At 35.7% G+C, this 18,188-nt stretch overlaps 1 protein-coding gene across 1 annotated transcript; it reads left to right on the top strand.

The window, feature by feature from the left end:
- Positions 1-3,409: 3,409 nt before the first annotated feature.
- On the top strand, positions 3,410-10,127 carry LOC140240710 (uncharacterized). Its single transcript, XM_072320474.1, has 6 exons — positions 3,410-3,515; positions 4,280-4,443; positions 5,206-5,293; positions 8,037-8,255; positions 9,344-9,435; positions 10,032-10,127. The coding sequence occupies exons 1-6, from the start codon at positions 3,410-3,412 to the stop codon at positions 10,125-10,127; spliced, it is 765 nt and encodes a 254-aa protein (XP_072176575.1).
- Positions 10,128-18,188: the final 8,061 nt, after the last annotated feature.

Below are 18,188 nucleotides of genomic sequence, written 5' to 3' on the forward strand. Positions count from 1 at the left end.
CATACCTAAATGGGCGAAAATTCGGGAGGGATTGTGGAACATTCGTGGAGGGATTCCGCAGCTCGTTTTGAAATGTTCAAAACCAGTCGAATGCACTCAAAACTACTCCCGAATGTGGCCCCGACAAATTTCACTCGGGCCACATTTGGGGTGTATTCAGATGGAATTCGGTTGGAATCGGAGAGGCATTCGGGGCATTCTTGGCAGATTCGGGCCTATTCGTATCATTAGGGGAGTAACGGCCCGAATCAACTATAGCCAAATAGACCCGAATATCACGAATAGAACCGAATCTGCCCAGAATGCCCCGAATACCTCCCCGAATCAATTCAATCATTACCCGAATACAGAGCAGAATACAGGCGAGTGAGCCGAATAGGCCAGAATACGACCGAAAAGCAGCCGAATAGGTCGATTGAGTGGCCAGAATGGCCTAAAATACACATCGTGAATATAGCCAGATTGGCAATTCTGCTCTGATTCGGGACTGATTCGGAACCTACTCGTCTCTGATTCGGGGAGCTCCCCGAATCAGAGACGAATATGTTCCGAATCCACCGAATCCATCTGATTCAGACCATATTCGCGCAGAATCGGTCAAAGTTTATTCGGGAGAATTCGGCTTTGGTGTAAACCTGGCTTAAAGGAGGTCATCACGTAACTAGAATTACGAGAATTGCAAACGAGATGGAATCGTTTATGAAAAAAACAAACTTTCTTCGAAAAAATCACACTTCTTGGCTTGACTGACAATACATGCTGCGTTTTTCGTATACTTGGTCATTTTGGTAAATGCCTTTTAACAATAATATAAACACTCCAAACTTTAAACAGGGGAACTTTAAACTTTAAATGTTGCGGCCGATACCGTTCATCATCCACTTTCGTCTTATTAGATGCTTCTGGATGCACAATGCCCTACACTTTTATTTTATTTGTGATTCTTTCGCAACGTATACTCACTGCCTTCCTTGTGTTTTAATTTCAAATGGCAGGAATACCTCAGATAATTTGCTTGTATTCGTTGTACACTTTTTAAAACCATGCATCAGCATGCCACCTGCCTTTCAACAGACAAACTTGCTTTTATTGAGAGCACAGGACGCTCTCAACCATATATATGTATATATATATATATATATATACTATTGGCACCCTATCAAATTAAAATCCCCTTTATGACATCTATTTTCTGCAGGTACACTACTCTGCCGGGGCCATCGTAATGGAAAGCTGTGGATGCTTGGCAACAAGATTTCTTTTGAATGAGGAATTATAATTAATTTTGTACACTTTGTATCTTAACTCACTGCAAAATTATTCATGTTATCAAACTAGTATCTCATCTACAGTTTCTTAAAGTGACTAATTTGCCTGTATACCAATGATCTTTACGTATCTACGTCATGGAAGTGACGTGAAACTAAATGAAAAGCATGCCTCCATACCAGAAGTAGTCGGGGAAATGATACGACAGTCATTCATTATTCATTATTGTAACTGTCGCTAAGCTTTACCCTTTAGTGAGTTAATGCCCCAAATTCCTGATGAGTGTGACAAAAGACGCATGACCTCTGGTGATTGCTGTCGGACTTGAACAATTGATGTTTGCTTGCTGTTTACCATGTTTACTCAGTGAGTGGTAATTTTTATAATATTCTATTTTATGATAGCATAATTTATCTTACGTTGCATCATTACGTGTTGTCATCTTCCTAGTTTTGTTTCCACTGGCTTTACAATGTGTAACAAAACGGTACAATAAATAATCTGGGTACATGACTTGTGTGATCCTTACTTTTCGCCGTTTTATTCCATGATATTTGATCTGTGATCAATTTTAGAGCAGTTTACGCGAGTGCACTTTTTATCGTTAATCCATCAGTGCGTTACAACATGGGTCTGAAAGAAAACACAACGAAAAGGCATTTTAATAAATTGCAATTATAAATTGCTAGATGACTTGTCATTGATTCGAGGTGACATTATTTTTCAATAGTAATTCTAATTAACATGCATACAATGAATAAACGAAATTAATTAATGAAGAATGTAATCCATATTAGTTCTTCTTGAACTGGCAGAGATGATGCAGTAAATTATTTAATATGGGGGACAAAAGAAAAAAAAACCCACATTAATCGTAGGCTATAGCTTGTAACGTCTGTTACCATAGTGGCGTTGAGGCTAGACAATGCCAGAGGTATATGGGAAATGTGTATGGTAGTAATTACCCGACATTATTTGTATCTTCATTCAATAAATACAGAATTCTTCATACCCTAAAATGAACTGCATGTATTTCATCTAAATTTACCGACGTTGTCTACCACGAATTATTCATGAAGATAATAACTATTGTACCATTAGATATCGAGAACTGTATATAAGAATTACAATACTAGTAACACGCTGACATGCATATCAATTAGGAGGGAGAGAGAGGGGGATAATTTATATAGAGAAGCATACATAAGAAAATAGAAGAAGCAAATCTAAAACATCTTGTGAAAAAAAAATCATCATCATTCTTTACACTTTAACAAATCTAGGTTTCAATCACCCATATTAAGGATTGCCACTATATACATATATATTTGGGCTATCTAATACAAAATTACATCTATTCAAGGAGTCGTCACGACGTGATATTGGAAACTGTATACTACACCGGCTGTGATTTTTATTTCTTTATTTCTATTTTTTTCACTAGCTGACACGAAAAAGAGCGTGTTCTGTAAGGTATTCATTACACTGAGATCAGTTTAATGTAACAGTTTAATGTAATAGTCTAGATTTTGAGGCGCAACGCCTCCCTGATCTGGTCTGCAATTAACAACTAATTCATAATCCGCATTATAAATAACACACACATACACACACACACACACACACACACACACACACACAAACACATTAGGATCGGTAGTCGAAATGAAAATGAAAAGGCTATTGCCTGCACCCATTCGGAGTCCTTCACAACAGTGGGAACAAAATTGATGACTTGACGTCATACGGCCAAGCCCACGGTTTTCCTACGACCGACCTATTGTCGTGGCATTCCCAGTCAAGCAAGAGATATTTACACAGAACTGTTCAACCTGTAAGTTATCACGTTTGATATTATAATACAGATAATAACACCATCCCACGCCAAGCCACACCACACTATTTTTCACAAAACAGCTACCACCTCTCACAGTCAGATTGCGATTTGATGCCAAAGTCGCAAAGACGTTTTCTTCTGTGGCTTTGTGTGTTCGCGTTCTCTCACACAACCCCGTTTGGTAGATCACCTGCCTGACGAGACTGTATAAGAGGGCGTGGCTGGCTTAAGGAGTGTGAAGGCTCGAGAAATTAACAGGAGTCAAACTTACGTATTACCCAGATTCTTTTCTCACTAAAAGACATGATTGTCACGTATGTCATTTTTCTTTGTCTGGCCTCGTTCTCACAAGCCTCCACGGCAGAGACGACTACTTATTGTTCCATAAAGCAATATACGGCAGTTCAGGGTAAGTTTAACATTTTTGTTTCCGTAGTTCCATAACATTTCCGTCGAAATAAAAATGAATCAATAGCGTCTTACCATGATATTACGACAGTATACATCCATGATAACGTGATAATGTATAAAACTGCCGGAAGAAATCGTGGGTTTTAGTTTAGTTCTTTCTAAATGGTAAAAAGTTACACGTAACGACATGCTGGAAGTATGCACAAGCAACAGTGACAAGGGAGATGTATGCGATTCTATAGAAGTCAAATATTGCAGAATTCCTTTGTAAGTAGCTTATCGTACAAATGTTTTTATATGATATTTTGCTGAAGAAAATTTTTATTTTACTTTTTTTGGGGGGGAGGGGGAGGGGTTCTCAGCCAGAGCACTTCAGATGATTTCTAGTTTTAAATGCAGGGTCTGGCCTTATAGTGCAATAAATATCTAAAACTCGCATATCGTATACAGACAGATATAAATACTACAAATATTATAAATCAGAGAATTATATTTCATAAAATATGATGTATTCAAGTGACAGTAATGGATACATTGTGTGTAAAAATCAGACTTGGCGGTTGGAAATAATGAAAAAAAAAAGGGAATCAGGCTTATTCTATCTCTACATATCGTGGAAGATTCACACGAGCAGCAGCATAATTCTTTCAATATCGACACCGCTCGTTTGGATTTGTCTTTTTTTCCAGAATTTCTATATAACGCGAAACACGTCGATATTATTTCGCAACTTGATTGTTTTGTCCATGGTACATCCCATAGTCGGCATCCAGTCAAACTCAGGAAACGTTGCCATGACAGGAAGACATCGTTCACTCTCAGCTTTTGATTACGTCAACGAGCGATACTACACCAACTATACCCTTTTCCCTGTCGACTCTACGGCCAAGACTGTCGGATACGAGCTTATCATGGATATTCAAAATGTGAGACTAATGAAATATTTTCTGTAATCCGTAGTCTTAAGACACCTCCACTTGAATTCGATACACTCTTTTACACATCCTCATTTTTGGTGTCACTAATAATGCGATATGTTAACTTTCGAGTGCTTACGTGATTAAAGCATGCATTGCTTGTTATCGGTAAAACGCAGACCTATTCTGGTACTCTCTCATTCCTTTTTTTTTTTTTTTTTTTGATAGTTTGCACAATCGTGATGTGTGTGCAAGCAAAGTCCTCGCCAGTCGGATAGACAACATCTTCATAAAATTCTGATTGTATCATTAAAAGTCAGCACTGCGCATGACATACAGACTCGGGAGGTATTTCTATTAAATAAAATTATAATAAAATAAAAAAATAGAAAAAAAATAAATTATATAAATTACATGCGCAAAATTGTTCATCAATATTTCCTATGGATTGGATTAGATTGGAAAGTTAAGAATAGGGGAGAACTGTAACAAACTGGCATGATAATGTCCAGAGGCCGTCATCCAAGTCAAACAAATTGCTTATCGATATCGGTATTCTCCACCTGTACACCTTAGGAAATACATGTAACCTGAAATATCATATACGTATACTATTCGTGTAATTATCTATTTCTTATGAGTACTCTTGCATATGTTTTTAGGTGTTTTTTGTTTTTATTTTGTCATACTAGTTTCTTTCGAACAAAAAGGAAAAATAAAACAAACAGAAACTGAATGAGAATATTCTTCTTTATTTTTCATCCACATCAGAACGCGAATTATATGATCCAGAACGGAGAATGCAGAAAGTACCGTCTGACAGAACAACTTCAAAGCAGCTTCACATCATGCTTCAATGGTAGGACATCTCCCCACCCCTTCCTCCCCCTATGCTTCTCTCTCTCTCCCTCTCTTACATTTCTCCTTGTGAAAGAACGCTTCGAATCTGACAAAAGGTGCACTCTAAGTAATGTTAAGTGGGAAATCCAACATACGTCACAGTAGAAAACTTACAGCGAGGAGCTAGATAATCATGTGTGTACGTGTGTGTGTGTTTTTTTCCTAGAATGCTTCGATATATCACAATATTGAAGTATGTTAGAGTGTTATGTGGTGGAATGCTTATACATGCTCAAAATTTCGACATCCTCCTATTTATATACTTCCAAAGTAATTTTCTTTTCTCAGAGATTTGTGCCGGTTATGGAAGATCTTTAAACAGGGTGAAATGGCCTTCAAACTTCCAAAGTTTGGTTTCTTTGATTTCGTTTTATATCTGTTTGTAGATTCATTAATACATTACTTTTTCTCTTATGCATTTTGTGAGGGTCCCAATCGCACAAGCTCTCCTTTTTATTGGGACTCTCCATTTCCATTCCCATTTCTATTTAATTTGTACTATGCATATGTATATATTTAAAGAAAATACGTATATATAATCTGTATATATATATATATATATACATATATATATATATGATGCATACTAGGTGTTTCAAAAAACATTTCCCACTTTTGATCATTAATAGTCCAAAAACTATTCATCCGATAAAAGTGTCATTGATATGAGTAATAACTGAATAATGTACAATTTTGTTGGAGGTGATTTGAATGTGAAAGCATGAATCAGTTTCATTAAATCTAAGATTGATTTTGAAGTAAGGTTTCAGATTTAGGTCAAATTTTAACCCTCTGTACAAAAATGAACTGTGCACAGGAACCAATGATGTGTATGTGAGTGTGTGCTGACAATGGCACTGAACAATGGACATGCCTGAGCCACCTGTTGCCTAGGCGTCAGTCTCGCGCTCCCAGGGACATGAATGCCTAATCATTAATTCATGTGGATTGCCCTGGGCACTGCTGGTCTGAATTCATGCACGGTAAAGGGCAAAATGCATGCACATGAAAAAAGAAAGCACGATTATGCTTCTAGATCTATGTGCTCGCAAACACCACATTTCATTCTACTAGCTTGCAATCATTTTCAAATTTTGCTTCACATATCACTAAATCTGGGATACAAATAAGCATAAATGATCTAAAGTTCTTCATTTTGATATAACTGTCTACTAATAGTCTGACAAATTTGTCGCTTTTTCGATAAAAAGAGATCATTTTTGGTAAAGAGTTAAGCAGCACTTTTCGTTGGGGCGATTTGTTTCACAGTAGATTTATTTAAGGCTCCATATACACAAGTGTATACTCTAATTAATATTCTTTGCTTCCTGTCACCATGTTTACGACAGAACAGAAGGTATTCACTGTAATTTCGTTTTTCAAAAGTAGGAAGAGCACTGTCGCCACTCAACGACACTATCGGCAGGCGTTTGACTTTACACAGATACTGCCAGAGGCTGAATAAAGACTAGTTGTGATAGTGGAATTTCTCATGAATAAATAGTGAGCAGTCAAACCCTGGCCATTGTTCAGGACCATTGTCAGTGTGTTAACCACACACTCCCATACACACCATTGACACCTGAGCAAAGTGAAAGTTTTGTACAGAGGGTTGAAAATAGAGCAAAATCTGGAACCTAACTGTGAAATTAATCATGGATTTCATGAAACTGATTTATGCTTTCATATTTAAACCACCTCCAACAAAATTGTTTGCTATTCAGCTATCACTCATATCAATGACAGTGTTATCTAATATACAGTTTATTAAATATTAAGAATCAAAAGTGGGAAATGTTTTTTAAACACCTAGTATATTTATGTTTTTTTCATTTTGCTACTCATTATGACATGTATTTTGTTAATTTACGTTTTTCTGCAATTATTACAAATATGTTCTGCTTATACATTGAAAATAATTTTCTGTTTATTTGGTAGAAATAAAAATAAATTTGAAATTTGAAATCTAAAAGAAGATAACCTGTCTTTCGAAATGCCTTGTTAACTAGTGATGATGTAGACATTTATCGCCTCATTACTTTAATCAGTTAGATGAATTCACAGACTGTTGCTTTTTTATATGTAAAGAAAGAAAGAAAGAAAGAAAATGAATGTTATTAATCTGTAGAAAAGTGAAAAAAACTAGCCTATCTAAAGATATAGACAGGCTATGTTTTCTATTGCACAAACTTTCGTTTATCAGAATACAATTTCTTTACAACAGTGTTTTGATATTACAAATATCAACAGATGCCATAAGGTACTTCTACACCGCTAAGAAGTGCGATAAAGCCCTATTATCAGTGCAATCATGTGTGACCGAAGTTCATATACTAAGCACCTCAATTTGTCCAATACAGAGTAATCACAGAGTAATCAGCAAATTCGATTCCAGTGGATTTTCAATTGCATACGATTTACGCTTCAAAAATCCCCTTTGAATAGCATGCCCGCTTAGTTAGCTTTCTGGAATAGAGTTATTCTTGCGAGACACCTTTCAGGCCAGCGTGAGAAAAGTATATCCTACCGATGATGGTATCAATTTATGAATTCTCCTTTGATAAAGTCTTAATAATAAGTAAATGTATTAATCGCTCTATTTCTATCAACTTAATATTCAGTACCCATATACCATTTACAGTACACAACGAAGCTAATAAAAAAAAATCTATCTCATATCTCATTCGTGTCTATTGTATTAGGTGTGATGAGCCCTGAAAGCACGTCATATCTAGGTGGATTCAAAGATTCTTCAAATGCGATCAACCAAGAAACTTTCAGAATGGACCTTGATGACGAATGGGTAACTGGTCAGATGTGGTTGACATATACCAAAAACTCGGATGATCCTGATGAGACTTACCTCTTACTCAGAGAAGAGATGTTGGGATCACTCCAACTTTCTGACTCATCAGAGCTCAGTGAGTTTTTTTTTTCTTGCTTGTATTTCATTATTTCGAACTCTTTTTCATTATATTAGCTATTTAAGCGGAAACATAATTTCATTATTATTTATGTCAACATTCTCGTGATACAATGTCTCCCAACATTACTAAATAAACATACATTTATACAACAAAAAACGCGTATTGATGACATGATTTATTTTCCATACAGTTTTCTCACTGCTATTTTTTTTTTTTGTAGTATACTGTTCCGAAATATCCGATCGTTTTTCTATTTTTGTGGTCATGAAAGATTTTCGCATTTTACCACACGACCGGCAAGCTCAAAAATTGTGAATTGGACGAACATCTACTAAATTTTGGGCAGTTAGTTTGAATAATGAATTAACTTGGCATGATCATAAAAGGAATATGATAACTGTTCTATCCAGGCAGATGGGCATAATGTGATGTAAACTGCGATATCTATTGTCATTCCAATCCAAATTATATGCTTTATAATGTACTTGTTCTTCCTCATACGACTTATTGCAATAATATCGTCTTGGTAATTGTCTGTTAAAGACGCAGGTAAATTTGTTGCTTTATAGGAAAAAAAAAACCGCAATGAGAATACAATTTCACACTCTGCGTACATGGCACATACGAGCCCTATATTTATGCAGCTTAATGTATCAAAAATTGATGGTATACATTATATGATATATACAAATATACCAAATGCTACAGTCCTTTCCAAACTTTTTCAATTATAATATACAAACATTCATTCGGACCCTACAATACACTCAACAGATTTCCACTTACACAATTCTGAGTGTTAAATAACATAAGAGCAATAATTTGAAGAACGCGTACAGTGCTCAGTAATGATGGTTGTGATGATGATAAAAATGGTGATATTAATCATGATGATGATAATGATGGTAAAGATAATAAATACAACAATTATGCATTGATAATAATGATGAAAATGATGATAACAATAACATTGATAATAATGATAATTATAGCCATTTTATATCTAATAGTAAGATAACCAGATAGTTTGCAATCATTTTACTCACCTTAAATCTCAGTGTCCGTGATTATGTTTCTTTCAGTTTCATTCAGTTCTGAATACGTGGACTATGTGCCAGAGGTTGATGAGAAAAAATTCGTCATTCCCAGTAACTGCCCTGAAGAGTACGATTCTGTGAGTTGGTTAATGATTTATGACATCTTATTTCACTTGAGGAGTACCAAGCGCTGTCTGAGATTGATTTAGTGTATCACCTGAAAGGCATGCATATGAATATTCATATAGTAGAGAGGCAAATACAAAGTGATTCATGCATGTATTTCAACAAATAATGGCATTTACTCTAAAACGACAAGCAAATTATTTTGTTCTGAAATTCTATTAAAGTATTCTTGAAGAATATCTTAAGAATACCTTTCCTCAAAACATTTTATTTTGAGCAATGTTATTTTGCCTCTTCGCTGCTGATGTTAATACTGGATAAATCGTTGTAATTTTACATAATTTGGAATATAACAATCGTTACCAAATGAAAGTAAAGGATGATGAAAATTGTATTTCAGGTACTCCTCTCAGCTTCCTTTAAGAATGGTAACTGAGGAATATTAGTGATAAATGTTATGCTGCGTGTGTACATGAATGAGTTTAATCTCATTATTACCTATCAATATGTCGATGCCTGTGTGTGCTACCTGTGTGTGTATGTTTATTTTGGCGTTGTCGTTGATACATGATATATATATATATAATTTATTTTTCTTTGATACTAGGGCAATTTCGATGGTCACGACATCCACCGCCGTTCTCTGTCGACCAAGTCTTTCCAGGCAGCTCGCTACGCCGCTCTCAAGCTACGTACACCATAATCTCTCAAAGGCATAGTTTACCACTTGCAGATGAAACAAAAGCCCAGCTTTAGTGCTTCAAAATAGTTCTAAAATGTGAGTTAGGCATAGAAACAACCTCATTAAAATTTTGAATCCGTATAATCGATGTTAGGTGTAATACTCAAAATGTGAACAATAGTTATAATAGAAACGTTTCCAGGCTTAACCGTCTACAGTTACGTTTATTGAGAAAAAACGCTGATATCTTCTTATACTTTAGGCTTTATTGCTAAAATTTTATATAGTAGGAATGTTTTGTGATACAACAGACCTATACATAAGCATCAAATGTGATATCTTGAACATTTTTTAAATCAGTTTAAGGTAAACTGGACCTTTAATACTTTCTTCTCTTGTCTGTTTTACCGCAACACAATAACACCCTTATGAGCGTTTAAAGTTAATAGATACACGCGCAATTATCACATTATCCTTTGTCATTGTGTTACTTTATCATTTATCATTATCTAAACCCTCCTAACTCGTATCTCGTGCACCAATAACCAAAATAAAAATGATGAAAATCGTTGACTGGAAACTGTGATGTGTAGGCATTTGCGCCTCAGCTGTAGATATGTATTTTTCTGTGTCTTTTGAATATAATACACTCAAATGAGTCATCAATTTATTAAGCGATGCGAGCTCTGTAATCAGATCGGAAATATTTGTTCTATCAGAAGTGAATATTAAATTTTCTGCCAAGTAAACCAAAACCAGAACAAAAAGAGTCCGCTTTGTTTGAAATTTCTGCCTTCGTCACGTTCATGGTTAGGTCTCAACACAATCAGGATTTGATGTTTATCCTGATTAACATCTTTCAAAGCTCAAATGAAAAAGGCCTAGATATCAAAATCGAGATTTTCAAGATAGCAATATACAGGTTGATATGACAGTCATCCAACAATAAAATGAAATTATCTGGCAAGAGCATCACATAATACACTTTGTGTCGTTTCTTACAGTTTATTAAACGCAAGACAGTTATTGTCCCACTTCTTCTACAAACTGTCTTATCCCTCACAAAGTACAGTGCTTTTCACACCATTTTCATTTCTCTTATAATGTCTAATTAAAAAAAAAAACATTGGCACATCTCTCTTTTTCTGATCAACAGAGAATAACTCATCAGTACACGAGCAACTGAACCCACTATAGTCACAACTGCGTGACTAACTTATGGAAGATGCAATGCTCGCAAGTCAGAAAGAAAAGATTAAGAAAACGCTCATGCTGAAAAATAAGGATTTTTTTCATTTATTTTAAATCACTTACATCAAGCAATTGCTTTACACAAGTACAAGTAATGTGGGTTATCTGGAGTCAGAATGTTTACACAGCTGCATTTCTTGATGTACTTTTTTGTATCTATTATTTTGTTTCATTGTAAAATAACGTTAAATGTAAGCAAAAATCTGGGTAAAGTAAGCCTTTTCGTGTATGTTATGAATCCAAGTACATTAAGCCATCATTAGTTCACATCTTCTCAAGTCTTAGCATTTTGTTTTGCCACCCTTGGTATACATGAGAAAGAGAAACTGTAATTATCGAGCGATAAACTAAATTCATAAACTCAATCTATCTAGCGAAAAAAAAAAAAAGTTTATCGTGATAAACTCAGTTTCACTTTCAATAAACATAATTTTTCTCGAAAACTAAGCTTAAACTGATGTTTGTTTGTTTGTTTGTTTGTTTGTTTTTTTTTGGGGGGGGGGCAATAAACTCAGTTTATCGCGACAAACTAGGTTTTTCGATCGATAGAATTTTCATACAGATCAATCTATTGCTGGAATGATCGACATTCAGTTGGAAGAGGAACGGGGTGAAAACAACTAACCAATATTAGTCGTAAACTGTCACGTAAATGAAACGGCTATGATTCATCCTCCACTGCATACATTCCGAATCGAGGTTGGAAAGAAGACTTTGTCATTATCATCCCGGCCGTCGACCACTTTATCGACAAGACCTAAAAATTGTACTGAAGTAACTTACATTGGGACTAAAGATCTTGGTTGGACAAACACTGAGGAAACATTAACAGTAGGCTTATACTGCCCTATAAATAAAGTAGATTCACAGATTCGAGTAAAATTATACGTGCGTTTGTTTTGTTTATGTGTGTGTGTGTGTGTAAGTGTATAATTATGCGTGCGAATGAGAAAACGTGTATTACTATGTGAGTTTTACGTGATGTTTTTGTGTATGTCTTTATCTTTTCGGGTTTTTTTTTTTTTTCCAAGCAGCTTAAATTGAATGATCAAAATGCTTTTATACGTTTTACAAATGCGTCATTTTCATTTCGTTTTTTTTTTTCATTTCAATTTATTTTCATATTTCTCTCATATATCACAATAAAGTATATACATTGTAAATACGAAAATTATACAAAACATAATTTAGATGAGACTTCATCGGAATGTACAGAAGTTTTGATTTTGTATAAACACAAGGTCTGTGTGCATGCGAATTAAACTGTGGTCATGATGCGAAAAAAATATGATGGGGCCTGCGTAAAAGCATTAGCTTGTACAGCCGCAGGTCCCGTGAGTAATCAGATTAGGGGAAGTTTAAAATGCAACTGGAATGGGGAAACCAATTAAAACAAACAAAACAAAAAATCCAATTGTCACTAAATAAAAATACCGAAAGGCCACATGTTGCAGCAGTATAACCTACTACTTAGTAAGGACATTGGTAGAACAACAACTGGGGTTGCAGAGATTCAAGGGGTGTGTTGCAGAGTATAGAAAATGGCGTAACTGTATGACATAAATACATAAATAGAAGGTGGAATGATGATGAGATTTGTCGTGAATGTAAACAATACCGTGTACTAGGGAAATAAAGCTCAGGAGTAACATTCCAGCATGGGTCCTAAAACCAAGCATTCCGTGTGACCATAGTAACCGACAGCTGTCACGCGCGATAATTTCAATAACCGAGTGGACAGCTTTCACCACATATTTTCAACACCCAACAATAAACAGTAACTGCAGTTAGGTGCATGAAAAGCGCAACAGGCAGACTGATCAAAAATAGTGTTCATGGTTAGGATCCCGCCGGACTACTAATAAGGGATAAACAAGGGGTAACATAAAGAGCAACAAGAACTATACACTATGCATGCCGTACAATGTAGCTTGCTAAGGGTGGGATTTCACGGAGCACGCGAACGATTTGCGAAGGACGCGAATGACAAAATCCAACATTCGGAAAAGTTTTTCTCCGAATGTGTTCCGACAATGAAGCCGAAAACTATTCTTGCGCAATTTGTGCGAAGTTTCCACGACGTATGTGCGAATGTCGTGTGTATCATTGCTAAAGTACAGCATGTTACGTACACGAAGAACACGCGACGGAAATGCGAACAACGAAAAATTTTCAATAATCATGGGAGAAAATGTACCCAAGGAGAGGTGGAAGCTGTCTTCAGTTGATTTTTTTTTCTTTGTTCTGTTTCTCCTTTCTTTTTCTCTATTTTCTCTATCGCGTGCTTGCCTACATTTTTTTTTCCTGTTTAGGACCTATCTCCACTAGTAAAGCATTTGATTTTTTTAGCAGTTCCTCCCGCACATAATCTCTATAGTTCAAATGAAATTTTACATACTTGAGATTAATTTTTAGTGCATTCTGCGATTTTTTTTTGTATATTATATCAAACATTTCTTTCTCTTTGCTAGTTTTTAATTTCTTTTGTTACTATAGTTGTTAATAATTCTTTGATGTTTAGATGTATTCTACGATTTTTATCTGTAGATAACGTATAAGTCATACATCCCCCAATCGTGCGGTAAACGTTCGCGAGAATGTCTCAAAAGGTACGCGAACAGTTTGCGATTACGTCGTAAAATGATCGGAAAAACTTCGCAGATTTCGCATAACATATGCGAGACATTCTCCAAAGTTTCGGAGTCTGTTTGGGGTTTCACGAACATTTTGCGAATATCGCGCGTGTCTTGCGAAGGTCTTGCGCCTATGACGAAGCTTTAAAGACACTTTCGAGAACAATTCACGAGCAAATCCCGACTAAGTGTGCGGAAAAGATTCGCAAAAAATTTCAAACTTTTTTGAAATTCTCGCCGAAGTAAAAACGACATTCGCGAACAATTGACGACGCTTCCGAACCCTCACGTTTGTTTGGCGATCTTTTGCAGACTAAAATGCGAATGCTGGATTTTGCCATTCGCGTCATTCGCAAATCGTTCGCGTGCTCCGTGAAATCCCACCCTAAGAAGATATTGCTTCAGTTTTCGTTTGAATGAGGTTACAGTGGTACAACTTACAAGTTCCGTATAGAGAGTTCGTTCCAATATTTGGGCCCAGTGAACATAATGTTGTTTTTTTTTCGCGAAAATTGTTCGGGTACGTGGAAGGTGATATGCGTAACGTTGACGAGTTGGATAATCATGGACTGTATAATTTCGTGTAAACATTTGGGAAAATACGTCTGGTAATTAGCCATACAGTTGAAAATTGAAACATAAACAGGCCAACGTTGTAATAAAATAACTCGGGAATTTTCAAAATTTTGTTACTAACAAAAAGTTCGTTCGTGTGGGATAAATATCCAGTGTGGTTAACAATTCTAACAGCGCGTTTTTGTACAAGAAATAAGGAATCGATAAGGTTTTTAGAAGCATTTCCCCACGCAAGAATCCCATAGTTGAGATAGGGAGATATCAAAGTTGAATATTATGCTCTGTAGAATATTACATGGAAAATAATAGCAAAGTTTGTTAAAGGGGAAGGCTAGTAACTGATCAGTGGGAATCAGTGGAAATGCTGGAAGATGATTGTTTCAATCCTTATGGGATTCATTCAAGAGTTCATTGTATATCTATTGTTGTGTGAAAATGATTTGCTTTAGAATGGTCTCATATTCAAGTAATGTGCAGTTTAATGCTTCCAGGTAAGCGTCCCTGGTCAGTGACGGAGCATTAATCTGCACATTACTTGAATATGAGACCGTTCTGAAGCAAATCATTTTCACACAACAATAGATATACAATGAACTCTTGAATGAATCCCATAAGGATTGGAACAATCATCTCCCAGCATTTCCACTGATTCCCACTGATCAGTTACTAGCCTTCCCCTTTAAGAACCCCGGTATTTCTAGCAATAATTCTGCTTACATAATTAACGTGGGTTCTCCAAGACAAATCACTATCGATATAAAGACCCAAAAATGTTGTACTGTTGACCTGTGACAGATCAATGTTGTTTATCTTGACAGAGAGAGGTAACACAGGTGGCGAATTACTGAATAACATATACTGAGTTTTATCGATGTTTAAGGATAATTTGTTCGCAAAAATCCAAGATTGAACAGAAATAAGTTCTTTATTTATTATGTTTCTAAGCGCATCAGGATTTTGATGAGAGAAGAACAAATTTGTATCATCTGCAAAACAAACGAAGGAAAGAATCTTAGAGGAGTTCTGGATATCGTTAATATATAAAATAAAGAGAAGTGGGCCTAACAAGGAACCCTGTGGAACACCACAAGAAATCAGTTTTGGTTGGGAGTCGTGACCGTGGATACTTACAAATTGTTTTCTATTTGTTAAATAATCAGTGAACCATTCTAGCGCCCTTCTCCGAATTCCGTAATGATTTAACTTATAAAGTAAAATGTCATGGTCTATTGTATCAAACGCCTTGGAGAAGTCAAGGAAAACACCGACAGTGTGAGAAACATCATCTATAGCATGAGCTATCTAATCAATAAACTTGAGTAATGCGTGAGTTGTACTATGTTTTTTCCGAAATCCAAATTGAGATTCAGTAAATATTTTTGCCTGAAGAAGAAAATTAAGGGTGCGTTTATACACAAGTCTTTCAAGTATCTTTGAAAAGGAAGTTAAAAGAGAAATGGGGCGATAATTATTGACAAGGTCTTTTCGCCCCTTTTTAAAAATGGGAACAACTCTTGCTACTTTCATTTTTTGAGGAACTTTACCAGTAGATAAAGATTGCGGATTGAAAATATATATAAGAGGCGAAATTATTTCATGAATCACATTTTTTTACCAAGAAGTTTGTGATTCCATCATATCCCGAACTTTTTTTTTATTTAACTTATCAACTATCGTTATTATTTCATCTTCGACAATCGGGACAAAAAATAAAGATTCCATATTCCTTTATTTTGGAAACATCGTTTTCCGTGAGAATATCACAAATCTGAATAGATACCTAACAATTTATTAGAAAAATAAAGATAATCTATGAACATCTTAAATGGTTGTTGTTGTTGTTGTTCATTTTCCATCTGTGAAGATGGCTGGATAGCCCATATTCAGCTACACTAAGCTGGTCTTCCATAGGGTCCAGTTGGAGGTGGGGTGGGACCACTTCACCGGGTTAGACACCCTGCTCTTTGCGATGAATGAATGAAGCGGGATCTTTTACGTGCATGAGCTGTGACGCTCTCATATACGGGACCTCCATTTTATGTCCTATCCGAGGGACAGAGTGTTTTGCCTCTTGCTAGAGGGGACGGTATGTTTACACACAACATTGCTCAGTACAGACTGAGTCCCTGCATTTCAAAGTTGATAGTCTGAGAGTAAAAGAAACTGGAGGCGTCATAGCTATTAAACCAGTTCTATGACTATAGAGAAGCAAGAAAAAGAAGATGAAAATGTTGGAAGTATAAGAACACGAGATATTCTAACGTAATGCTCTAGTTTGTAGATTATGGGGAAAAGTAAATAACCCAACTGTAATTCAGTGACATCTACATGAAGTACAATCTTCCCCCATTAGATCTTGATAGATGGGGTGGACAGGATGCAATATCCATGGGTCAATGACCTCTCTTGAATAGTTTTGTGTAGTTTGCATTGCCGCAAAGGTAGCTACAGACTCTATAGATATTATCAATTTATATATGAATATCCCAGTACGCTTGAGTGTAAGCCACGATTTTTAACCCTAACCAGCTTTTTGTGGTGTTCTGTGGCCGGGGAGGGTTGAAACAACCCCCCGGAGATCTCGGCCGTTGATCGCGCAATCGCCATGAAAATTGGCACACGCATTACCTGTAGCGTAATCTACCAAACTGTACAAATAAAAAAGAAATTGAAATTTTCATTATATTAAATTATTATGCTAATATATGCATAAAATCATACATTTTGTTCTAAACAAGAAAGTAAAGTTCCTCGAATCCTAATTTTTGGTGATAACATTCTTTGTAGCATCTGTAACAATGTACTTGAAAAAAAATCTGGTATCAAAGTTAATTTCTTATGTGTTTCTTTGTTATTTGACCCTTTTGTTTTCCATTCAATTCAATTCAAATGATTTTATTTCCACATAAAGTAATACAAAGCAATATACATAACGCTTACATGAGTATATAACATCAAAAGGAACTTTCAATTACGTGATTTTCAACAAAACATGAATACAATTATCATAATGATATCAACTCTGGTTTGGATAAATAAACACGTAAGCAATACAATCTTAATTTATAACTTTACGTGGAAAAGAGGAATTCACAAGAAAAGCATAGCTTGTAAAATTTGTGAATTACTCTAGAAGGTGAGGTCATCTCAAGATCATTTTCTGTGTGTTTTTAACAAAATTTCTTACAGAACCCATTTTAAGCATGATTATGCTAAAATCAATTGACTTTAGCAATTGAAAGTGAAAATGATCATATCTTTTTGAATAAAGTGAGAAAACTCTATTTGCATAGACTTTGTACACAAAATCACGTTTTTGAGCCATTTTCGGTCTGACAGGCAAGTATAATATGTCGTGCAGCGTCGTAACAGTACGTGCGATTTTCACGAGAATGGTGTCAAAAGATGTGTGAGACTTAAAAGTAAAAAGTCAGCGAATGGAGCGGTCAAAAAATTTCGCGTGGCGGAATAGTCGCGAAAAATGTCGAGGGGGGAGGGGGTTGATTCAACCCCTTCCCCAGCACTTTTAGGGTTAAAACACGATTTTTAAACTGAGATTCAGAACAATATTAGATCATGATAACATCTACTTTGAGGAGAAAATAAATGTAACTTTAGTTAT

This window comes from Diadema setosum, chromosome 17 (assembly GCF_964275005.1).
Source record: "Diadema setosum chromosome 17, eeDiaSeto1, whole genome shotgun sequence".
In the NCBI taxonomy this organism is placed as follows: domain Eukaryota; kingdom Metazoa; phylum Echinodermata; class Echinoidea; order Diadematoida; family Diadematidae; genus Diadema; species Diadema setosum.